Below are 26,094 nucleotides of genomic sequence, written 5' to 3'. Positions count from 1 at the left end.
TCAATGTAAATATTTTTATTAAAATAGCTTTCCCCCACAAAATCTGTAAAAGATTCTGAGATGTATGTGATGTATAATGCTATCACTACCTTTTGCCCAGTATCACACTACAACAAAGCAAGTAAGCATTTCCCATAGTTCCATCCTCTTTTCTCGGTATGTTCCAGACCATGAGCTAATGAGGTGGTCTCTACTGTGCAGCACGATCATGATAAAACAAGAAATAACTAGCGTCCGTAATAAATCACTGCAAAGAGGTGCCTGTTCAAAAACATACATCAGTCAGCATAGTGTCAGTGAGTTATCGCACTCAAAACTGCGCGGCCTGGAAATACAAAAAACAATGCGAAGGTTTCAGCTTTCTCTGAAATAACAAATGTGTGAGGAAACCAAAGTGCGTGGCGAGGTTTCTGGGAGAGGCTCAGTCCTGTCGTTTCTGAGGAACGTCTGAAAAGCAAGCGTGACAGTTCTCAACTACAGCTGCTTTAAAAAAAAACAAAAAACAAAAAACAAAAAACCAGACAAAAAACAAACAAACAAAAAAAAACCCACTCAAGAAAATGTTCAATTTTTTTAAGGGAAAATGACCCCTTGTGTACAATGGCTGACGGAGGCCTAGAGACCTCCAGTATCCCAGCATCCCTGAGAAGCCCCGTTCTTTAGTTGTGCCTCGGTCGGCTCTTCTTCATGCGGGCGGCTTTGGGTTTGGGAATATACTGATTATTGGCCTGGTGCTCCAGTTCCTTACTGAAGTACTGGATGGTTTTGTTCAGCCCCTCCTCCAACGGCACCTACAGTTACACACACACACACACACACACACACACACACACACACACACACACACACACACACACACACACACGTAACAGGTGTTACATTACACATCCTCCAGGTACACGCACACGTAACAAAGGAGTTCTGCAAGACCTTTATGTGGGGCAGGTGATACTTTTCTACAGTATTAATTAGCTAATCTAACTCATAAGTGAAACAGTTAGTCATGAATGGGTCAGAGGAGAGAGAGTCAAGCTCCTACCCCCCCCCCCCCAAGGATTTGTCTTCTCTCCCAGAGTCCTGTTTCACTGACTCGGCTGTGAGAGTTTGGGAGTTTGAGTTTGTGTGGCGGGAAGTGCTCACCACAGGCTCCCAGCCCAGAAGCATCTTGGCCTTTCGGATGTCTGGCCTGCGTCTCTGGGGGTCATCCTGGGCCTCTGGCAGAAACTGGATGTGGCTGCGGCTCACTGGGGGGGCAGTTTGAAATGAGCCCTTTACTCTCAAACACAGACATGGCACGAGGAGAGAAATACGAGGGGTGGAGGGGCTGTTTATATGGCCTGACTTGCTGCTTACCAACAAGACTTTTAATCATTTGAGCAAATTCCAATATGGTGTGTTCCTCAGGGTTTCCCTGAAAGTAGAGGGGAGGATTGGAGAGATTTGATCAATAACATGATCAATAACAGACGGCAGCAAAGAAATTTACCCTCAGGACCTCACGCTTAATGTGCAGTCAAAGGGGCAACAATATTGCATGGACAAACAGACTTAAAACGGTTGAGGAACAAAAGATCAACCAGGGACTTTGAACTAGAAGAGAACTGCAGTGTAATAATAACTAACCAAACACACACACTCACCAGGTTGACAGGACTGCTGATATTACTGTTCATCAGGGCCACGAGGCCGTTCACCAGATCACTGCAGGGGTAGAAGAAGAGAAAACGATCCAGTGGGTTATTGTGCATCTCACACACACACACACACACACACACACACACACACACACACACACACACGCGTTATAAAGCCAGAGTCGTTGGTAATTTGCTAATTTGGCTGCGCAAGTGTGTAAGCTCTTCTACAGCAGTCCACTCATCCAGACTCGAAAATTAATGCAGAAAAAAACAAAACGAAACCACGCGTTGTTATTCACAAACATGGGTCTAATAAACCGTAGTGCACCGGTAACCTTGGGAAGCAGGGAACAGGGAAGCAGCAGCTGCTCGGAGGGGGCACCTTTATCTCCAAGCTAGAAAGTTCTCAACGTCAAGCTCAACTCTCCTGCAGCAAACGGCAAGTAAACAGAAAACCTGTGCCATCGGAAGCTGCAGTGCAGTCACGGCGTACAGTTTGACAAAAGAAGTGTTCAGAGAATACAGCCCAGCGATCCTGCCAGTGTTTAGGGCATAACCTGCTACAAAACAACATTATTTACAGACTTAAGAGTAAAATTTTGCACTAGAATAATTTGTACCCCCAAAACCTCAACAAAAATTCAAAAATCTGAAGCATCATGATTCTGTCTTCGGGGAAGAACACAAATGGGTACACATGACCTAGGATTGCCAAGTAGCCGTTGGCATTCAGAGACTCATGCGGTGGTATTAGTTGTCCAAGATCGTGCCAGGAAAACATCGCCCAAACACGTACACGGCTGCCGTCTGTGACGTCCTGGGCCAGCTCATTCCCACTGCTCCTGTATGACAGGGGACCAGCACTTACATTCCCACAGTATGGCTCACGGATCACCTTCTCTGTGCCGACATCTACACCATCATGGCATGTGAGCACAGATACTGCACTGCAGCCAGAGTCTCTCATATAGGGGGAAAAAAAGGTGCTTTAGTCAAAAAAAACAGGGGCTGTGTTTAGCAGGTGCCGCATCCTGCATTCAAGGTTACAGAGGTCCCCATTCCTGTCTGGAGGCCCCGCCCCCTGGAGCTGCAGATGAACGTCTGCATGGCTGAGAGTACGGAGCTTCCGGCAGCCAATGATTGCTCTGATCTTTTCAGACCCTCAGCACAAACACCTCTGTGGACGGAAGGCTTGATTAAAAAAAAGTTATAAGGTCGTCTGCACACGATGCTCACAACTAAACTTGTCTGGAAAACCTGTCCCTGTGCTTGGTTTCATGGACGTTGGCTAGCATGGCTGTGGAACTGGGTGAGTTGGTGAGACAGAGAAAGAGAGAGAAGAGTCAGCATAAAGTACAACTAGAGAAGGTCTCATGACATTAATTTTTACCATCATCAGGCTAACAGGCTCCAGCTAGCACATCGAGATGGGTCCACAGTCCAGTAATAAACTAATAACTTCCCCTCAACCAAAGCAAGGTATTGTCAGGTTATGGTGCAAATACAGTCATCTTCTATATAAAAAGAGCCATTCTGCCTCTGAAAAGCTTTTTTCTACAATTACTTGAGAGCATGATTAATTCCATCAAAGATGATTAATCCCATCAAAGCTGTGGAACGACTGGGCCTGGCAACAGCCCTCGGAGGATCAGAGCAAACACGGAGCATTTTGGGTAAACACAGGACTAAATCAACATAACTTCAGCTGATTGTCAAAACACGCCCCATGTGCACAACAGCCTTGTGCAGCTCAGATGCAACAAAAAGGTTTCTTTTATTCTGTTAGATATGCAAATCTATTAAATATGCATTCAGAAGGTGAAACTGTCGTATCGTTTGCATGCAACACACACACACACACACACACACACACACACACACACACACACACACACACACACACACACACACACACACACACACACACACACACACACAGTAAAATTGCCTTCCCAGAGTGCAGACATCTTAAGCATAGTCTTAAGTATGCTCATTTTCAAACTAAATGTTTGACAGATTTTGTGCAGGTGGGTTTCTGTTACTGCAGAGACCAGCAGTTACAGCTGTAACTAAAAACTCAAGTAGACTGCAGCATTACCAGAAGAGAGAGGGATTAAGAAGGAGGAAGATGGACAAATTGCACAAGCATGCGCGAGTGTCTGGCTCCTGTCTGTGCAGGCACTACAAACTTGCGTAAAGAAAATCTATTAGCGTTGTGTCAGAATGAATTTTGCCTTGTGTGTACAGTGGATAAAGGGATGAGCGCACACACAAACACACACACAGGCCTACCTCACATACTGGAACGCTCTGGTCTGAGATCCTGTGCCATACACCTAAAGCAGAGAACATCAAAACTGCTTCACCACGCACGTGCTCCAGCCGCAACGCAAACGCTGCGATATATTATTCTTTTTTGTCTCTGAGAAACGTTTACTTCCGCCGTGTGCAGTGGTCCGTTAGTGAACCGGGACGCCGGCGCGAAGTCCTCACCGTGAGCGGCTCGCCCTGGAGCGCCTGCAGGATGAAGTTGCTGACCACGCGGCCGTCATTCATGTGCATGCGGGACCCGAACGTGTTGAAGATCCGCGCCACTCGCACCTCCACCCCCTCCTGGAAGACAGACCGGACCGTCACATTCCTAAAACATTCTAATCCTAGAAATAGCGTCCATCACTCCACAAGTTGGTAACTGGATAAATGAAGCAGGCAAAATTCCCATGACAATGTCAGATTCCAAGATTTAAAAAAAAAAAAAAAAAAAAAAAAAAAAAAAAAAAAGCCACGTCAGCACACCGTCACCACAAATATATTTCAGAGAGACATACTGGCGTCATCTTCACACTCAGAGATAGAGATTTTAAAGGGACTCACAATGGCAGGCCACTTCCTTTAGATTCACTATACTGGAGAACGTTACCACTGGACAGTGAGTCAGGACTGTGGTTTTTAACAGAGTGATGACTGCAGTGACTATTGTGAATGTCATTACATGCCACAGAGGGCAATGTAAAATTCCAACCCAACAGACCGTGTGGTATCAAGACAAACACGTCATTTCAGCATCTGTTTGTTTGTTTGCTTGCTTACACACCTGTTCAAACAGAGAGGGCTTTAGACATGGAGGCGTCCAGACCTGTGGAGGCTAGAGTCCCTCACACCCGCATTAGGCTCTTCTAGTAAAAACCAAGAATTCTTCTCAGCCTTTATGACAACTGTGAGCCATACAGCTACGGTCCTCAGTCAGCGTTGGCATTCAGACCATCCAGGAAGGTTCACCTGGGCATTGACCATCCATCCAGTGTCATGGTCGTGTGTCAGATATGAAATGTATTTACAGTCCTGACATGTACTGGGGCAGTGACAGTAGTGACAATTCAGCCTGCTTCCTTCAGAGAGATGACGTTAAGTGCACCGTCTCATCAGCTAGTGCAATAATTTTAGTAATGTTCACTATTGGGTCATGCCCGACATCTCTTCAGACTGACCATCTAAATAAGGCTTGTGTTTGTATAAAAGGGAGGCCTTGGTTTGCTTAAACAAGCCTGTGTTGTTGTCATTATTCAGCTGTGAGGAATCTTATGGCCAATCCATTCAGGCTGCAGACCTGATGACTGCTTAGGATTTACTGTTGAAGGGAGATGGAATTTATAGTCCTGACATGTACAGGGGCAGTGACAGTCCAGCCTAGGCTGAATTCAGGCAGGCTGTAGTGTTGACTACAGGACTGGGTCTACTGCTTCTGTCTGACCGTAGACACAAGCCGAAGGGAGGGACAACTGGGCAAGCATGAAGTACTTAACAGATGAAGATGTTAAGACATAACCTCAGATTATACACAACAAGTTTTTATAAGTGTGTGTGTGTGTGGTTAAACAGAGATGACAGGCTTATGACAGGGAGGCCCGAGATGTGTACCACATTCCACTAATTAGGTGCCAGCAGGAGGGAACTCGGGGCCTGGAAGGTGACACAGCTGCACTTTCCATATTGGCTTATGGCTCCAGAACATTCACTAATGTGATGGACACAGACAGGAGGTCAGAGACAGGGGGAGGAGAGAGAGATGAATAGATGTAGTGATAAAGAAAACTAGAAAAACGCACACTACGATGGAATTACCTGCACAGCTGCAATAAGAAATTTAGTTGCGTTGTAGAATTTGTCCTAATAAAACTGTATGGTGAATAAATTAAAAAAAAGAACCCAGGACTGAGCCCTGAAGGAATCGGCATGTTACATTTCATCCGATTCATAAATACCGATCCTGACAAATTAACTCCTGCTATCTAAATAAAATTCAAAACCACGTAAAGACCATTCCTGATAGTCCTACACATGTTTTCAACCTGTCTAGAAATACTACACTATTTACAGCGTCAAATACAGTCAGTATTCAGATGAACATCATTTAGTAGATCTGTGATGAGGGTATTCTCAGTACTACAGTGGAGTCACAAACCTGACTGAAAATTTGTTGAGATGGTTATTTACATGCTGCTTTTAGAATCTAGAGAGCTCATTATGTAGAAGAAAATCTAAAAATAATCAGAGGGGACCTAACCCTTAACAAAAATGCTAAAAACTGAGACCTTTAGCAACAACTAGACTCAGAGAGCAGCTGACCTTGGGAGTGTGTGGCTTCTCTGATATGGTGTAAAGACCAAAAGTATCAAATGGAGCAGAAAGTTCTTTGGTATCATTTTCCCTGTAATCATCTATATGGATGTTAAAATCACCTCTTCTGATGACAGTCATAATCAGTGGACATAAATGTAAAGACATCAGTGAACTTTTCACTGCAATTTGAAGGTCTGTGAATTATTCAAATAGGATTCCAGAAGCACATTCCAGTATAAAACAGGTATTCAAAAGAACGAACTGCAGAGGAATGTCTGTGAATAAAGCAGCTACCGCGCTGCCCTTCATCCAGCTGAAGCTCGGAGAGGCTGTCTCATTGAGAACAGCTGCACTACTGCCTTCTGCTTGCCATGCTTCAGTAAGACACTAAATCTCATTTGCATGAGCGTATTAGGTCATTTGCGAGAAGACACTGGTTAGCCAGAGACCTGGCGTTAGCCCGAGATCCTTTATGCTGGTAGCAGAACCCCCTGTGTGGTCTGGGACCCAATGTGCTACAGATATCAGTTTAGACTTGTTCATTGTGCATGCTGAAAAAGGCTGATTGCATCCACTACTGATCAAAACAGGAATGAGTGGATCTTATTGGCCTGCTGGGTCTTGGATTGTTGTCAAAAGAGCTGTTAGTATAATCTGTACTAAAGCAGGGATCTGGAGCGGTTATCAGTAGTGCTGACTGAACATACTGAGCTCTGTGTTGTCTGGGAGATGAAGGACAAGGCTGCATCTGATGATACAGGAGTGGCTGGGCAGGTTTTTCAGTCTAAGGAGGATGAAGAGGACGGGGGGGGGGTCCTGCAAATTTTGTATTTTTTATTATTTATTTATTTATTTTAAACATTTTTTTAAAAGTAAAACCTTTGGGTTAGCTGTGATGGGCAGAGACAACGTAGCCCCCCACATATGCCAGTTTCTCCATATTCTCCTAAAAGTCTCCTACAATGTGGAGGAGATGGGGGTGCATGTTGAGGAACCTGGTGGTGTTTGCAGTGACCCTGGTGGAGATTCTGATGGAGGCTCTTGTGAACAATGGGTGATAAAAAAAAAAAGTCGTCCTCAAGAATTTTCACTATAGCTCTGTTAAGACTGACAACATGGGGGCTAAAAAAAGCATCCGTGACTCCAGAACAGATTGAAATTGTCATTGTAATCCAGTCCTTTTGAATCCTACAGGTCTGACCGAGCTGCAAGCTGAGATTGAGGAGGGGGAACAAACTCACAACTCTGTCTGGAAGATGTCCACTAATGAACGGCATGTCAGTCTTTCCCATATATAACGTGACCGCGTGTTTGGTGGTGAGAGGGAGTGTGAGGAAACGTCTTGTTTAGCTCACAGACTGTCACACCGGGGAGGCACCACGTTAGCACTGATGCGCTGCCAACGTCCCTGACAGTGCAGTCACCCACGGGCGGAGAGCTCAGAGTAGCGTTTCCCCTTAGAGAGCTGTGGCACTGCCATCCTGCTCGCTACATGTCACTTCTATTTTCGTTTTCATCATGAGCATAACTTCAGCTATTGATGTTAATAAACCAGTGAGCGGAGAGAAATCAGAAAATGAGGGAGTGTCCTGCAACTGTTCCGCACCTGATGGTGTCCGAGATCTCTGCCAGTTTAAAGTTTTGAAATGCAAGATGATGATCAGTTGCAGTCAGCCTGCAGGATCAGGCAGCCTCTACAGAGTTCTAGGCTCTTCTCAACTTTATAGCTCTAGCTGAAAGATCAACACACTTTTGTCTAAAACAACAGATCAGGGTTAAATGAAAGCCAAACAAAAAAACCCCAAAACCTTTCAGACGTATTGTGTTGTTTTGTCCCATTTATCCCCTAGTAGCACAAAACCTTTCAAAATCATCAGGAGAAGCTGCCTTCTCCTGCTTCAGTTACTTTACTCTACTGGCCAGAGCCCTGATTCATAAATGGGGTTGGGGGCACTGAACATAACCTCTGCTCGAGGGGCCGTGTTCGTTAGCACCCAAATCTGCTGCCAAGTTGAGGCGTGGACCTTATATACCCTCAAACACCAATCAATCAAACAGCTCACTGCTGCACAAAGACAGATGAGCTACTGACCTTCAGTAATCGGTGTTTGATTCTTTTTTTTGGTTGTAAACTGACTCACAGTGCAATTTGCCCTTCCCTTACATCCTTCTTAGAAATTATGGATTACTGAAAAACGATGATTAATAAAGACGAAAGAAACAACGCAGTAAAAAAGAGAGAGTGTCGCAGCTGGGTAGTCACAGGCGGCCTCAAGAAATGGCGCTTGGGGCTGTGGGACTTTCAGCTTACCTGTTTCATGTAGGCGTAACACATGGTCTCGGCCACGCGCTTGCCTTCGTCATAGCAAGCCCTCGGGCCGATGGGGTTCACGTGGCCCCAGTAGTCTTCATTCTGAGGATGCACCTCCGGGTCTGAAGACACACATGCACGCACGCACGCATGAACACACGTGTAGCTGCAGCGTGTACAGCTTACGCAAAGCTGTGGGTTTCACGTCAGCCCTGCCGGTCGCTCTGTCTGGTGCGACCAGGTTTACCAGGCGTTCCGATGTTTTTAGCAAGCAGCGGTAACTGCTACATGTTGTCAGCACACCTCACACTGTTGGAACTGCTGGAATAGTTTAATAGTCTGTTTATGGATTTCATCTGTCAAGGAGGAACTGCAATGTTTACTTTGTAAACCCTCTTTAAAAAAAAAGTGTGCAACTTGCAAAAATACAGAACGCTCAGCCAGCAGTCAAATCTGACAGTGATTGACAACTCGAGAAACCCATTCCATCTTTTAAGAGGCGTATCGAATAATTGCTACAGATTGGTCTGGTGCTTCGTGTAATCTCTGGTGACAAGAGACTAATTATGGAATCTTAGTGAATGTAATAACTGCAGCTGGGATTAAGGGAGATGTTTAACAGCCACTCAGATCATCCCTTCATCCTGCCAGCTTCGTTTTCCAGTTTAGATTTTTATATAGAATAAATACAATGCACAATAAATACAAGATGAATGCACAAAAGATATGATTAAATCACACACACACACCATAATAGTTCAACAGAAGAAACAACATTTCAGTAATTATTAAAAGATGTACTCTGTACCATGTACTCTGTCGATCTTTACCAATGGCCAACTTTGTCAACCTTTATCCAAATTCTTTTTCACAGATTTGTGAGCTGATGTAGATGAAATGGGTCTAAGAACAACTCCGCTCTTCTAATCAACCTTCAAATAATTGTGGTATTACTTTTTTGCCAAAAACTCAGTTTGCAAGCAACAAGGTTAAAACATTCATTTCAATATGTACAAATTAATTCACAACTAATTAACATTCTATGACTACTTATAACCAAGCTTTGATCAAACTCAATTTCTCTGAACAGTCACTGGACAGAACCAACCATTACAACTAAACTACAAATACCCACCCACCGTGCTGCAGAACTACAACGCCCAATGTACAGCTGAACTACAACTACCACCATACTGCTTGGCTCTTAATGCTTTCATACCAAAACTTCTTTGCATTCATTAGCAGTAGATTCACAACAAATGAGAGAAAAAGGAAAAATGATCAAATAACAATGCTGAAACATGTAGAAGTCTGAGGTAACGTGGATGAGGTAACTCTTGAAAGAGTCCAGCAGATCTGGGTTTGAGCCAATAAGAGAAACAAGTCGGCCAGCATGCTTGGGTAGGTATAATCGGAGCCTCGTACAGGCACCTAGCAACGGCAGTTAGTGAAAATAAAAACATTAAATTGCTCAGTCCAGGTTTCCTCAGCCAATCTGGGAAAATTCTGGATGGCTTCCAGAGCACTGAGGGCAGACGGCAGGAAACGGACTGCGCTGGTCCTAGAGTGTACAACTCCCATGTTCCTGCATCTCTCCAGAATGGCTGACACCCAGTACACTGAGCGTTTCAGCCAGGAAGGGTGACTGTCCACAGCAGCTTACTACCAGCTTGGCTTAACTGTAGTTTACAATCATCACTAATTTACCGTCCACCCTACTGGACACGGAGAAAACCAGTCTCACTGGAGTTTGGTTGCCGGGTAACAGACAGTGCTTATTGCAACACACTTTGTTGCTATCCTCACAGAGCACAGGGTGGGGGGCACGCCCCTTACCTCCATACACCTCCGACGTAGATGCCAGAAGCAGCCGTGCACCCACTCGCTTGGCCAGACCTGCGGGTGGAGAGGAAGAGAAAGTCAGCTCGGCTGTGGCAGCTCCACAGAAAAGCCCACCCAGTTCAGCTCGACATCGCAGTTGGGCAGGTGGGAGATCAGAAGTGCCAGTCCAGGAAGCGACCGAACACCAGACAGACAATGACGATCGGCGTTCAGTTCATTTTAGTCAAATCCTGATGAGTTTCCAGTGGCCTGTGGACTCTCTTGGAAAGCCCAAGAACACTGTGATAGAAATGACCAGACTGCTATATGCACACTGCATTCACATTGCTATATGACACATTGTTCTAGATGGCACATACACTCCAGGCGTGCGACTGTACTGTAAGGAAACCCAACCTTCCAATACAACGATAACACAAAGTCCTGGACAGTCATGCATAAAATCAGGAAATTCAGCTTTTCAGAAAACTCACTGGCTAGGATGGTTATAGTAGTATGTGACTGATTTAAGGTTCTCACAAACATCTGTGGACATTTTCAAAGACATTTCATATCACTGAAAATTGCTGCTTTATAGCCAACATGGAAAGTACATACAAAAAACAGTCCATGTTAGTAGACAGATGAAATGAATCCATAGTGGGTCTTTAAAGAGAAACACATTTACGTGACAATCTCACTAAGTGTTAAAGGGTTACAGAGACGTCGCCACTTTAATACTGAGAAATGAACACCACCACGACCTCTCGGAGTGAGCAACCAACACACTGCCCAACAGGGAAAGAGGAACCGCACGCGGCCCCTGTCCCGAAGCACGACTTACCCAGCATGTTCAGGGTGCCAATAGTGTTGGTCTTCAGGGTTTTGATGGGATTGTACATGTAATTAGGTGGAGATGCAGGAGAGGCCAAGTGATAGATCTGGTCCACTGAAGGGGAGAGAGAGAAGTTTTTACATAAAATAAACTACACCGAGTGTAGCACTGTATAAGACTTATAACAGATCTTCTCTTTACATGTTGGAACACAAACTCACATTTACACGTATAACAGCACACATATACAATAATAATTAAAACTGAAATAAGAGGAACTTGTTTAAAATAGTCAACAAACCCCAAATAAAAACAGACCAACTGTCATTTGTTATGCCAAAGTTGATCCCACTAACGTATGCACCCAAAGAAAGTAACTAGACCCTAGACTGCCTTGGGGTGCACACCATTACAAAAGTGAAGGAACACACCCGTCTCTCATCAAGCACTCAGTGTCTATCTGGCTCTTTTTTGTCTGGTGCAGGATGCCAGGAGGACATGTTGCGCAATCGACAACACTGAAGCAACATTCTGCCTGATGCAACCGGATACAAGCAGCAGATTTAAGGAGGTGAAAGAGAACGCCGTTCTGCTTCCAGAGGTTTTGCAGAGATGCAAGGACATCGAGGTTGCTCCAAGTAACACCACCAAAAAAAACAAAAAAAAAAACCAACAAAAAAAGCAAACCATTTGTTCTTTAGTCTTGGGTACATTATCCTCCATTTGGTTTTTAAACTATATGCATTTCTTTTGGTTTATTTAAAAGGATAGTCAGGGGTAAAACCAGAAATTATATTAAATGTGAATAATACACCAGAAAAGACAGGTTTCCAGTGTACCTGATGAACCATGGGGGTAATGAATCGTGAGATATTACTGTGTGTTAGTAATGTAGCAACTGGCTTCTGAACACACTAAAGTTGGCTGCATTTCATTAGGAAGGCAAATGTAGAAGGCAATAATTAATAACCAATACAATAATCAGTTTGAGAACTACTGAAAGTACAATCTAGAGTTTCAGCACCATTGATTTTCAGGAAGGACAAAGTTGCACACTGTACACTCGCAAACAAGTTATTTTGTTTGTTAGTTGACCATTTTTCATCTTAAAATGAGAGTGCAAAATGCAAACGTCCCAAATAAAAAACAAATACCAAAGAAAGTGTGAAGTATCCAATCAGACAGCATAAATATAGTATTCAGAGAAAAAGGAGCAAATTGAGGACTGACTTTGACGAGCGTGGACCTGGAGAACACTAATCCCTTAAAGGGACGGAGACCTGGCAACCCGCTCACCTTCTATGTAGAGCGGTTCCACCACATCGTGGTTGATGAGCTCAAAGTTCTCGTGGCCAATCCAGTGCTCCACGTTGCGTTTGCGGCCAGTGAAGAAGTTGTCAACCACAGTGACCTCGTGGCCGTCCATCATCAGTTTATCGGTCAGGTGGGAGCCCACGAAGCCAGCACCTCCGGTGATCTGGAGCCAAACAGGGGACAGCCATTATAAGCCCACTTTAAAAGAAAAAACAAACACTTTAAAAAGCTACGTTACTCTGCTGCACACCTAATCACGACCCTAACCTTTAAAGATTTAGCAACTTCCCACATAAGCCTTGTTAAGCAACTGCCCACAGACCCAGACCCAAGGTTTTCGAGCCAACCCTGCTGAGAAGTGGCTGTTTTCACTAATTAAGGCTGGTTTCTCAGTCGAAGACGTGTGTGGTTTTAGTGAAAGGACTGGGGCTCTACAGGGAAGTGGTGAGATCCTGCCAACATCGGGCTGTGGGTACAACAGACCCGTCTTCAAACTACGCCACCCACCTGACTTTAAACACTCGCCCACCCACATGGTGCACGCCAAGTTACCCATGTCAAACCAGTGTGCAGAAAATAACCACTGGATCCTGGGACTCGGTTACGGCTTCCAGAAAGATTTAGAATGCCGTCTGATCACCGGTTCACCCTCCCTCACAGCGCTGCCCTTTTCAAATAAGTCAGTCATGTAGTTCGAGGAGATAAGACGATTATACGGAGAAGCAGCAAAAGTGAACGGCTAGCCGTTAAATAGCTGCTAACGAAAGGGTGTCATGCGTCGTCAGCTGAGTGTCTAGAGTTAAATCTGTCAACACCACGTCTGCCGTGAAAGAGAGACTGGCTACAGGCACATCCTAAACATGCAAGCGATGACTGATGCTTCTTGAATCTCTGACCATTGCTCTGATAACGCAAATGGTACAATGGCTATAGGAGAGAGCGCTGTAGTCTCACCAAGATTCTCTTCCGATCTTTCTCAGACAGGAACTTCACAGGCGGGTACTTTTGAGTCAGACTGGAAATAAAAGAAAACTGGAATTAAATTCATTCATCGTGGAGTGCAACGTAACAGCAATCTCTTCTAACCACTTGGTCCCTTAAACCTCTTCATGCACAAGACGTAATTAGCCTGAAGAGTTTAGGTGTGTTTCTAACCCAATCAGCAGACAGCTTGTGAAAGTACACGAAGCCGACGTGTCCATGGCTGCCGGGACCTTAACGAACCAGGATGGAAACCTTTCCCCCACAGCAATGCTTTGAGAGAAAGCTTTCACTGTGAACAACCCTAATTGTGTTTAATGAACAACTGCAGGCTCAGAATAGAACAGCCGGCAAGCTGCTGTACTCGGTTAACACTGGCCTCACAGACAAATGAATAATTAAATAAGTCGAGGCTTTAGAAATGATAATTACATGATCATCAGGGGATGAGGTGCTGGTCCATGCTGGTGTCTTAAGGATTCTAGTGCCAGCTTTCCTCACTCAAGCTTGTAAACACAGAGCACATCTCTATATCTGCTGGACTGCAGCTCTGGGAAACAAGGGAGCAGTTGCAGACACGCATGGGTCGAGGTGTACGTGCGGGGATCGGAGGTCAGAAACGGCTGTCCCTTTTCCCTCTCCTGCTTGGAGACGGTACAGTGTGCCGGACGCATAAACCTGATGCCAGATGCTTCTGGGATGCAGGGAACTGGCATTTGCTCCGACCTTTAGCCATCCCTCCTGGCGGTTTAAAGGGACAAACTGCGTGACGTGTGCCCAGGCATAAAGCTTCTTTGCTGGGCACGACCGTGTGACCTCTTGGGCCTGGAGGTCTGGTGCTTTTAATTTATTAGGGGGTCAAATGGCCTGAAGTGTGCCCATACAAGTAATCAGCTCGGACTCATTACTCCACATGTGGTCTGGCAGATGTCCCTTGGAGCAGACTGGGACCAGCTCAAAAAGGTTCAGGTCCCCCCCCAAAATCAATATTTTATTGTGTGTTCCATCTGGAGGCCTTCATCCTCACCGAGAGGCTTCACCTCTCCGAAGGGGAGTCTGTGAGATGGTGAGGGGGATGGGTTTACGCCGAATGAGGTTTTAGAAATAACCGGCGAGGACAGGAAGCGGTGGGATGCTGAACCTGTCTGTCTGTGTGCGTGTGAGAGCTCCCTCCCTAGGTCCCCCGTTCACCTGTGGCACCATCCGTTTACATGCCTGACGTAATCTGAGTGAACTCGGAAAGGCCACACTCGCTTTGGAACACGAGCGTGGAAATCCAGTGGAGGCGATTTTATCCGGCTAGCAGTAGGGATCTTGCACTCGAAAATGGGTTAGGGATATTTCCATTCAGTTTGAACTAGATGAGCTCCCACCCATCGGAGCACATTTCACACTCCGGCAGCAGGCTACCGCTCAACAGCAGTTTTTCCAAAACACAGAGCGGACACGCGAGAGAACGCAGCGTCTCAGCTGATGCACGGGAGCGTAAAGGTTCTGAAAGGAGAGACAGATGACAACAGAGAGCTGCGGGAACACTGGGAACCATACCTCAGCTCCAGATCCCGAATCTTCACCCTCAGCGGCGCCACAGCCTGCGACCAGGGAAAAGGAGAAAGAACACCAAGTCAACCCCCCCCCACAAGTCCGCAAACTAGCTGACGGACAGGACAGAGGCTGGGGCAGGAGAACAAAACAAAAACAAACAAACAAACAAGACTAAATGTTATAATTATCCAGGAGCGATAGTTTCAGGGTCGGGGTGCTTCCCTGACATTTCCTACCGTAGTCTTGCTTTAATACCAAACAAACAGACACGGTCACAAATGTCATCTTGTCTAAAGCTAGTTTGGCCTTGCCCACGATACGCATACAAAACGCTTTCAACCTCAAGGTCAGAGAGATATGAGGGAAAGACGTAAACGATATGAATCTCGTCGGAGGCTTTAACGTGTGGGCGAGACCGATTAATACATTAGTGCGTCACCCGCGGCTACACTAGATGACTGGAAGCCTGCATCAAAACGCAGTCAGTATGCAGTAAACACGTCAGATTTGGAAGACTATCATTAAACACCGAGGCAGGTGTCCCTTCTTCTGTCTTTCCTTATCTAAAAGCACTTATTTCTCCTTAAAATAGGATGTTGCAAAAATAGGTCAGGCAACAAGAGGGTTGGCTGCAGGACTTTCATGGCAAGCTTATTTCAGCAGTTACTGAAAAGGTCAGAAGTAGTTGGAGTCATTTATGGAGAACACCACTGTGGCTAAGAACTAATTATGAGGAAACGACCTATTAGACTTGTGAACACAGATATGGTTATAAATTCTATTTCATATGCAGTAGTCATTGAATTGTGCTCTCAGGTTCAGACAAACGTGTCCGGGTCAAAGCAAAACAGAACAACTGGTGCATCGTGGGTCCAGAACGGGCCGAGCCGCGCAGGGGCAGTGCACTCTCACCAACCTCCTCTATCCTCTGCTCGATTTTCATCTCTCCATGCTCCTGGATGGACCTGTGGGCAAGTGAACGGGCAAAGGAGGGTCTGGGAATGAAACGCACATGCAAGTTCACCCGCACAGAGCTCCAACAGGCATTTGGTGGAGTCATGCGTGTGTTTCAGAGGCTAGAGTCACAGGCGCACTGTTGTACCCGGCTGCCTCACTTACACACACTGACATACTGTGAATAGTATTTACACATCTCTGTAGCATACTATGTACACATTGTCCCTGTATATAATTCTAGTCAGTATTCATCATTAAATAAACACAGTGAATTACTACATCACATACATCATGTCTTTTTTGCATTCATCTTATACACTATTGTATTTATTATTACCTGGTCACTGTTTTATGTCTGATATGTGCAGCGTGCTGTGCTATATAGAACTACAGAACTATTTCTATGAAAACAAGCCTAACAGAGTTGTTCATTAGCAATGTGCAAATAAACTGCAATGAAGCTACCACAAGAGTTGCTTGCTAACCCCAGCGTATGGTCATTACTTCCACTGGAAAACAAACAAAAACTCCACTTCAAGATAAACATATACATGAACTCAGACAGATCTGCAAACCTGCGTCAAGTGGATTAAAACCGTGAAATTAGCTGCAAGCCGAAAAAAATTGAAATTTTTTTACCTCATATTAGTGTAGGTTCCCCAGACAGCTGAAACGAGAGGATGGGAGAAAACAAGACAATGTCAGTAAGAAGTTAAGGATGCAGCACAAACAGGCAAACTGACCTCCAGCGTTTCACACTGTATGGCAACTCGCCCATCGATCCGGCCGAGAGAGGAGAAGTGGAGCAGAAAACGAACGCATGGGGAACAGAGAGACGATTTCTAACAATTCCCAGCATCCCCTCTGCCTGGGTCCGTCTTTCTCTCTCAAACACATTTTGGTGTTATTTAGGAAGTAAAATGGCAAATTAATCTTTAACCGTGCCATCTGACAATTGGTTCATGAGCTTTTTTGAAAGCGTCTGTGATTCATACAGCGTCTATCAAAACTAACCCTAATTTAATGTATTTAAGTGCCATATTACATTTTGGGTTTTAAATAAAAGATTTCCTGAAATTCAAAAACAAATAAGTACATTTAAGAATTATTTTTAAATTATGTTTTTTTGCATGATCTTTTTTTTCACTCATCCGTTAGTAAATGGAGACATTAAATATTATTTTGAATAACTGGTGTAGCGATGCTAAGTGGCTGTTGATATGAATAGCAAACATAAAAAATTGAGAAATATAAACCAGGTAAAACAAACAAACAAACAAAAACAAACAAACAAACAAAAAACCCACACACAACAACAAAAAAAAGAACACACCAAAACACAATTTGCCACTTGCTACTTTCTCTAACCTTTCCGGTGCACTCAGTGGGCCTCAACATCTGTGTGAAAGCAGTAACATACCGTTAACTAACCTGTATTTCGCAGAGCACAGAGTGGTTTATTACTTGCTCAGTGTACAAAAGTATATATTTTTTAATTCATTCATTCATTCATTCATATAGTATATTTGTTCATTCATTCATTCGATCGAAATGCAATTGTATGTAACGTAACTTACTTCCGTCCGTTTTCTAGTTATAATGCCTGGCTGCTGCATAGCCAAAATGTAAAATCTGACGTGTCTGTCAATAAACACGATTAATCGCTCCGGTACAATTCAACAATCTCCCGTAGTTATCGATCTAGCCACTGTCAGCTAACCTTCCGTATAATACCGGCGTCAGGACTGCCTGAGCTCCCGAGTCACGCACTAAAGAACCTAGTATTTATCTACTTAATATACTTTTGGCTTGATAGATGTTTTGCACATATTTCGTGCAGTGCATGATGGGGAATATCGTGGATATGGATTAAATGAAGCTTTGGTGCAAATGATTTGCACTGATGATTTTTAGTGATCGTTTCAGCCCTAGCTGTTTGTCCTGTGGCCAGATATGTGCGTTTCTCTCACAAATCATTACACAAGACTATATGATCCAACAAAGAAAAATTATTTTGGTAAAACAAGTGCGGGCCGATCTTTAATCTCATCACATCAAGCAAGGAATGAAGGTATATTTAAGGTTCTAGGACATTCTAGATCTGAGGATGAACCGCCCTAACCCTAAAGCAATGCCCACGTGCTCGAATACACATTTGAATACGGAATAGAGTGCAATCACTTCTTATAAATATGGACCATCAAAGCAGACATCAGAAATAAGTATGACTACCCAACAGACATGAACTGTGTGCATATTTCATGGCTTATTTTCTTGTGATCTTCCCATGAATACAACCAGCATATGTTAAAACCATCTTAAAGCAAGACAAATGAACTCTTTTCCAGCAGAGAGGTTATCTATGCTAGTTATATTCATGGTAACCCCTTTCCTTGGAGTATTGAATTATGTGTATTAGGTGTCCAAAACTTTATCTGGGCGAGTGGGGGATCTATAATATAAAACAATTAACACTGCCACAATGAAATATTAGAAATAAACATCAACAAAATAAAATACAAGATTTTTGGTGTGTTTTTCAACGGAAAGCATATGCAGATGTTAGGAAGTCGGTGCGCCTCCAACTGGGCCCTTTTGATTCACAAAACTCTTTCAACACGGTAATGACTTGCAATGCAAAGCTACATCTGTCCTCTTACAGGAGGAGTGGAGCAGTCCCATCCTCAACACAACTCAAGCAGGGTTGGATTACTTCAACAAGGGAAAACAAACAGTCAAAAGAAGAAGCTGTGAAAGAATTTGCTTCAGTTCCAATGTTTGCACAGTGCATCCGGGGATAGATAGTTCTGGTTTAGAATGTAAATACCCTCACCAGGGTTTGGCTTCAACAACTGATTAGCTAAAGTCTGGGGATTTTATTGCTCCATCACACCTACATTTACATTTATACCTACTAAACCTGTTAATTAATGGATTAATTGAAAGTGAGCCGGGAAAAACACCAAACTGTGCTGGACCCTGAGCCCTGACCAGCAAAGCCTGCTGTGTGAAACAGAATCATGGCAGGACTTTTACTTTGCGAATTTGGCTTTTTACATCTGAGTGCACTCCAATCACTTATCACCTTCCACACAAATATAGCCTTGAGGCTTTGGAATATACACAACACTTTCAGCAGTGCAGGCTCCCTATATGAAGACATTATTTGCATCACTACTGAAAGTAAACCATTTAGTTTGCATCTGTGCCCACCAGTAACATCGACAACCAGATGAAGTAAAAGTCCTGTCCTGCTGTTTTAACTGCACTCAACAGCATTATCCATGTGACCAGCAGGGCCTTGGTATCAAACAAAGGGGACAACAGCAGATGTGCCACCTCCTGTGAAACAGGCAACTACTGCATATGAAATACTGCGGCAATGGTGCCTGGAACCAGGCCAGATGAGAGAACAAACACCAATCCAGCGGCAACAGCACCTGGGGCAGATCGACGGCCTGACGGGAGACAAACAGCTTGGCTGCTGATCAACACTGAGCACGCGTGAAGCCAGACGAGCTCCAGGGCGTCAACACTCCGGAAGGCTGCTGTCAGCCTCAACTCGTCTACTACTGTACACAGATGCTTGGACACTAACGAAGGCCACCTGAGGAACACCAAACACCAAATTCTCAAAACCTGACTGTGCGGGAAGCAGAACCGCTCCCTGTACTCACATCTATGCCCTTCCATGTCTAAAGACAAGCGGTCGTGGCAGAAAGATAGCAGCCTACAGCAACACATGAAGACATTATTTTTTCATGATTTGTTTTTTATTAAACAAACAGATAACTGATCTGGTGTGCCAATAGGAATCAGGAATGCAAGCTTGCTACATAATGTAATGCTCTCCCAAAGCTGATATGCCAAATATTCAATTAATATACTCAATTAACTTATTTAATATGGTTACAGTTGACCATATTACATGAAACCATATTTAACCTCAGGGTTAGCTGAAAAAGGTCTAATTATCGTGGAGACTGAGAGAACTATCTTCATATTAAATGTAAACCAATTACAAGGCAAACTCCTTGCACATTAGCAACACACCAGCTAAATCCTTAACATACATATCTGGGCACTAGTGTGCCCAACCCTAAACCGTAGGCCAAGCCCCATGTTAAATTAGCCAAGCAAAAGCACAACATAATGGAAATACAAATTGCCAGTCAGTTAAACTTGTCTGGTAGGTGGCAGTGGCCTAAAATGACTAAGCTGCTCTGGATATTCTGCACCCCGGTCGACCTGGTTACACTCGCTGAGTAGCCCAGTGCTGCTTCACTCAGAATGGAGACCACAACCTACAAAAACAGCAGAAGGGATCTCAAACAACACAGTTTCACAAGCAGGGTTAACAAGAAAAAAGGAAAAAAAAGCAATCTATACATCTCAGTAAAGCAGGCTTACTGCTTAAATTGAAATGAACACAAGGAGAGATATTAGCCAAGCTAGAAAGAATCTGAAGATTTGACTAGGGGGTTTATTATGGTTTCATAACTCTGGAAGAGACTGTGGAGGCCTACTCTATACTCATTACTGCCTCCTCTTATATAAGTGACTACTGATCAAGACTTGTGTGTTTTACACCACCGCAGTCTTAGTTTATTGCTCATGTCCCATTACTGCACACTCTCTGCTTGTTGGCAGGCCTCACCGAAAACAGAAAAGGTATACGCTGAACTCCCTGAACAAATACTGTGGTTTACCAAAGTACATATTAAACAAAGAGAAGAGAAAAAAACACCCCCCCCCCCCCAAAAAACAAAAACACACAGTTCTTCCAATAATGTAGGCACAAAATGCCTGATCACAAACTAATTACATGTTCGATGAGGATTATTGAGATTTCAAACATGTATTTATACATGGCTTTATCTAGACTGGACAGGAATACTTGTCCCAGTAAAAGCAAGTCTAACAGGTTCAGACTCATTTTTTTCAGACTGTATACAGGCTAGACCTTAATGAAGTATGGATGGAACAGCTGGAAAACTTAATATAGTATTGTCTCACCAAACATTCAGTGTGCTAGGTTACACATGACCAAAGTTTAGCGATATACTGCCTTTGCCTCGTGTGCCCTGCTCACACAGAAGCACTGCAGTACATCACCTAACAGGTACACAGGTACTCTTGGACCACCTATACTTCAAATATTACTTAAAAGTAACAGATGGATACAATGGGTAAAGGATATGAAAGATGTCCCTGTCTGTACCCTCTATACATAGGCGCTACATATACATTATATATATATATATATATATATATATATATATATATATATATATATATATATATATATATATATATATATATATATACACACACACACACATACATACAGAGAGAGAGAGAGAGAGAGAGAGAGAGAGAGAGAGAGAATCAGAAATGTGGATCAGGACCTTAATAAAGTTCATTCCAAAGGTGAGAATAATTATTTAAGTGGGGTCTACTCACAGACAATGTATGCGATTAGCGCGAGCGCCACGAGCAGCTTCATAATTCTTCGGTTAACGGCGCTGATCAGCACGGGTATCCGCATCCCGCTCCTTTATCACCAGTTCATCATTTAATCGGGGAGTGAAGACGCTCCAGTAAGGCGGCGTTGCTCAAACTCCACGTAAATCTTTAACCTCCTCTCGAAAAACAGAACGGGAGTTTGACACCCCGATCTCCACAACCGGCTAGGACATGATACGTGAACCGAGTCGATTAACTAGTTAGCTGTCCTGCAGACCTACAGCCAGTCGGTTAGCTGTCCTGCAGACCTACAGCCAGTCGGTTAGCTGTCCTGCAGACCTACAGCCAGTCGGTTAGCTGTCCTGCAGACCTACAGCCAGTCGGTTAGCTGTCCTGCAGACCTACAGCCAGTCGGTTAGCTGTCCTGCAGACCTACAGCCAGTCGGTTAGCTGTCCTGCAGACCTACAGCCAGTCGGTTAGCTGTCCTGCAGACCTACAGCCAGTCGGTTAGCTGTCCTGCAGACCTACAGCCAGTCGGTTAGCTGTCCTGCAGACACACTTTCATCTGCGCGACTGAGTTTTAATTTTTGAATCCCAGGTGAAGCGCGCCAACGCAGGCTTCTGAGGCGAGGCAGGCGAAGCTAACCAGTTAGCCAGCCAGCTAGCCTAGTTAATGTCCTCGCAACGCAGCACTTAGCTCAGCTTTGTGGAAAATTAACTTGAAACATTACAGGTCAGTAAAAGAGGCGCCCTCCCCGGAGCCAAGAAGAAGTCCTGCGTAGTGCTAGGGTTAGTCAGGTTAGCCAGGTTAGCTCGCCTCAGTGAAGACGTTACTGGCGTTACAACAGTTCCGTTTTCTTTTTCCTTCTCGATGCGGAGATCAGCTCGGTCCCTCGCTCTGCTACGGAAGGCCCGGTTTACCGGCTATTAATAACTGAAATAAGAGCGCAACGGCGTCTGTTAATAACTGAAATAAGAGCAACAGCTTTAGCTCGCGAGGCGGGCCGTACACAACACCAGCGAGTTCGGCTATCGATTAAGTACCCTGCCGCGATAGCAGAAATGACAGCGTCGCGACTACACCGGCGGCCAGAACTCGTGATAATAAACCTCTGAAACCAGAACCTCTAAAGTCTTAAATCAAGATCAGGCACATACGATGTGTTCCCCCCACGCCACTACTCGCCTCAGTTATTTCTGTTTACATACATAACTGAATTTACTAAGGGGACATTAATCGAGTGCAGATGTATCCACCATGATAACAGAGCTTTATTCATAGAGCTCAGACTGCACAGCAGGGCACCACCTAGGCTTCGTTCCTCCAGAGCTCAGACTGCACGGCAGGGCACCACCTAGGCTTCGTTCCTCCAGAGCTCAGACTGCACGGCAGGGCACCACCTAGGCTTAGTTCCTCCAGAGCTCAGACTGCACGGCAGTGCACCACCTAGGCTTCGTTCCTCCAGAGCTCAGACTGCACGGCAGGGCACCACATAGGCTTCATTCTTCCAGTAGTTTTCCATCAGACGCGATTTCCTCTTGTTTCTCACTATGTGGTTAAAGCAGCCAGTGCCTCAGTGTCTGTACTCCTTTTACACTTATAGACAGCTGGCATATTAAGTTAGGCTACTAGATTAGTACATTTAATTTTGCACAAGCGAGCCTAGGTCACTTATGAATCAATAAAGGCTTAACTGCCTCGAGAGAAGAGAAAAACGAAGAAAATGCAGCGGTTTTCACGTGAGCTGCTGTTTTGCCTGTAGATGGTAGTTATGAAAAATCACATATTTTACACATTCTGAAACGTGTAAAAATCTTCATCTCTACTTTGCCAGTACAGCCACATATGTCTGTGTAGGCAGTTGGGGAACTCTCATACAAAAACATAGGTAGCGATGGAGATTAAAAAGCACAAGTGTTTTTAGCCTATCCACAAGGCTATTACCACATCTCTCCATCTTGTAACTAATTCCTTTAGCCACAATGTGGGATCAGTGTAGGTCAAAGGGTTATTTTTAGCACTAGGATACAACAGAGACTGTTAAACAGCAACCACACATCCTGCCAAACACACTGGCCATCATTTTTATAAACAAACTCAGACGTGTTCAGGGGGAGGGTGTAAAAGTATCACTTCTTGTGACAGATTTAAGATCCAGAGCAACCATACGAAGAAAAAGCCAGTTTTTGCGCCGCAATGACTGACATGCATAAGGGTTTAATGACAGACTCTAAACAGGACAAGGATATGGGGCATATTCCTCATCGCTTTTCTAAAAAGAAAACGTATTTAAAATTTGCTAGTTCACACAATATGCTATATGGAAAATAAAATCTAGAAGTATTGGTAAAGGAAAATAATGTATTAATAAGTCTTAATGTTGGCTATTTGGAGCTGTCTCCCATAACATTCAACTCTGTGTTTCATTGTGGGTGTATATGTGTGGTGTAGAATCAACTGAACACATCCAGTAGGACATACAAAATTAGAAACAGTATAGTGGGATTAAGGGTGTTTCAGATGAATCTTATGTCTTATACATGACGTGGTTGTAAATCTCAATCCATTTTTCACTACTAAGTAATGCTAATTTAATATGGATACATTGCTCCTCAAACATCACATAACCTTCAAAATAACAGGAGAGTTCACTCATTTTCCCATTATATGCAGTTCAGCATATTTAACATAGGCAAATTACACAATTCTCCCAAAAGGATGTTTATTACTTAGGCTGCAGATGAGAGAGCATGTACTGTAGATAGGTGAATTCGCAGTAAACCTGGTTTAGTTATGAGGGCAGAGGATACCTTCTGCATCTTTAATTTAGGACACATTTCCTGCTCGCCGGACACTGATATTACTATCCAATTAGAAAGTCATTCAAGCTTGTCCTTATAATAATTCATCAGCATGTGCAAGGATAAGATCAGATACTGCTTATCTAATGCAGAATCCAATTTAAATATTCACTGATGTAAAATATTACACTTTAACTTTAATCTTAACTAGAGTACACTGTATTGGAATCTTCTTCACACAAACACACACACACGCACACACATACTATACCTGGAGAAATCCTACCAGAGGCTGGAAAAGGCTGGATTGAAAGACAGCACAGAGGCACCAATCATAGCAGCAACAGAACAAGTGCTAGACATGAGAACAATAGCAGCTGGGATGTACCACGCCAGGCAGGACCCAAGATGCAGGCTGTGCAAAGATGCCCTGAGCCAATCCAGCTCACAACAGTGGGATGAAGATGCCGGCAGGTAGCCTGTACATGGAATGCCATAGTTTACTGGCATAGTGTACAGAAACATCTGTGCCTTGTATGGGCTGGAAGTTCCAAGGTCTAAGTGGGATACAACCCCAAAGGTGTTGGAGAATGACCGTGCAAAGGTCCCGTGGACCTTAAGACACAAGATGTTAATGACTAACCAACCAGACATAGTGGTAGTGGATAAACAACAGGGCCGTAACAATCCCGAGTGGCAGCAACATGGGGAAGAAGGAACATGAAAAGCTTGAGAAAGATCAAAAGGACTGAGAGCAGGAAAAGACGTGGCAGGTGAAGGCAACTGTGGTGCCCATGGTAACCGGAGCACTAGGGGCTGTGACCCGCAAACTGGGAGAAGTGTGTGTGTGTGTGTGTATACACACAGTTTGAAAAATGGTGTTGGCTACAGCATTGAAACTGATAGTAAACTGGCTTGTATCCATTGTTTGACTGCATAGATTGCATAAAGATTTAAGGTTTGTGTTTTAATAAATAACATTATTACTATCACAAAATCATCTCTAACTCTGCCTGCCATACACATCCCTGGATCAACAGACATCTCCTCGTGCACAGAGGGATTATGCCCATGAATCTCTGGAACAGAAAAACGGTCCATGTTATCCTGGTTGAAGGTATGCTACCCCATGATAAAGTGTTACTCTATGGACTTTACACGGAATTTAGATTAAAATTAGATACCTTTCCATAGAGATGTTTTGATCTCAGAGTAAGCTGTTACGATTGGTAATCGAGCACCTTTGGCCAAACTAAAAGAAAACAAATAAGAAATGCTGAAAAAACAAAAATAAGACTTCACCCAGTTATTAAAAAGATAATCAGCTGGCACTCGTGAGAGTGACCTCTAGTGGCGTGAATTGGTATATGACAAAAGTAAGGATAAGGAGACGAATGAGGGGCAGTGTTGTTTCATCCTAACAATTTGCATCATGTAATGAGAATTTTTCTTGGAGACATCAAAAAAAAAAAAAATTGGAAAAAATATAAGAATGCTCAAGTATTATTTTTTTTCAGCATGTGCATCATCTTCACGTGATAATTTTTCCATCAAGTATCTGTATTTTGTTTTAATGTATAGACTAATTTGAATTACGGACGGTATATTTCATCACAATAGTTAAATCTCCGGTCTGTTTTTGAACGTCATTATTAAGTCATTATTCAAGGTTTGGAGGATTTCTTTAAAGATGTATTCTGTTACAGATTGCCGACGAGCTGTTAAAACTGTGTCTGTAACCTAATGAAAGGTCCTTTCATTCATAATGCCCAATACCTACAGACCCCTGTCAATTTGCTGAGCA

At 43.8% G+C, this 26,094-nt stretch overlaps 1 protein-coding gene across 4 annotated transcripts; it reads right to left on the bottom strand.

Moving 5' to 3' along the window:
- On the bottom strand, positions 1 to 24,825 carry uxs1 (UDP-glucuronate decarboxylase 1). Of its 4 annotated transcripts, none has more exons than XM_035522799.1 (16): positions 21,796 to 22,669; positions 21,485 to 21,764; positions 16,661 to 16,688; positions 15,981 to 16,029; positions 15,068 to 15,111; positions 13,493 to 13,553; positions 12,521 to 12,701; positions 11,234 to 11,338; positions 10,405 to 10,464; positions 8,569 to 8,690; positions 4,131 to 4,250; positions 3,930 to 3,973; positions 1,641 to 1,701; positions 1,354 to 1,411; positions 1,141 to 1,244; positions 1 to 791 (listed from the first exon to the last, which is right to left on the bottom strand). In XM_035522799.1, exons 2-16 carry the CDS (start codon positions 21,567 to 21,569, stop codon positions 660 to 662), a joined length of 1,254 nt encoding a protein of 417 aa, XP_035378692.1. In that variant the 5' UTR covers positions 21,570 to 21,764; positions 21,796 to 22,669; the 3' UTR covers positions 1 to 659. The 4 variants fall into 4 exon arrangements, with proteins under 4 accessions (XP_035378692.1, XP_035378691.1, XP_026877890.1 ...); XM_035522798.1 differs by having other exon boundaries at positions 21,485 to 22,012; positions 22,044 to 22,669; XM_027022089.2 differs by lacking the exons at positions 21,485 to 21,764; positions 21,796 to 22,669 and adding an exon at positions 24,562 to 24,825.
- Positions 24,826 to 26,094: the final 1,269 nt, after the last annotated feature.

The sequence above is a fragment of the Electrophorus electricus genome, chromosome 25 (genome assembly GCF_013358815.1).
Source record: "Electrophorus electricus isolate fEleEle1 chromosome 25, fEleEle1.pri, whole genome shotgun sequence".
Classification (NCBI taxonomy): Eukaryota; Metazoa; Chordata; class Actinopteri; order Gymnotiformes; family Gymnotidae; genus Electrophorus; species Electrophorus electricus.
Note: the sequence above shows the minus strand (reverse complement) of the source record. Positions and strands in the feature narration are given on the sequence as shown.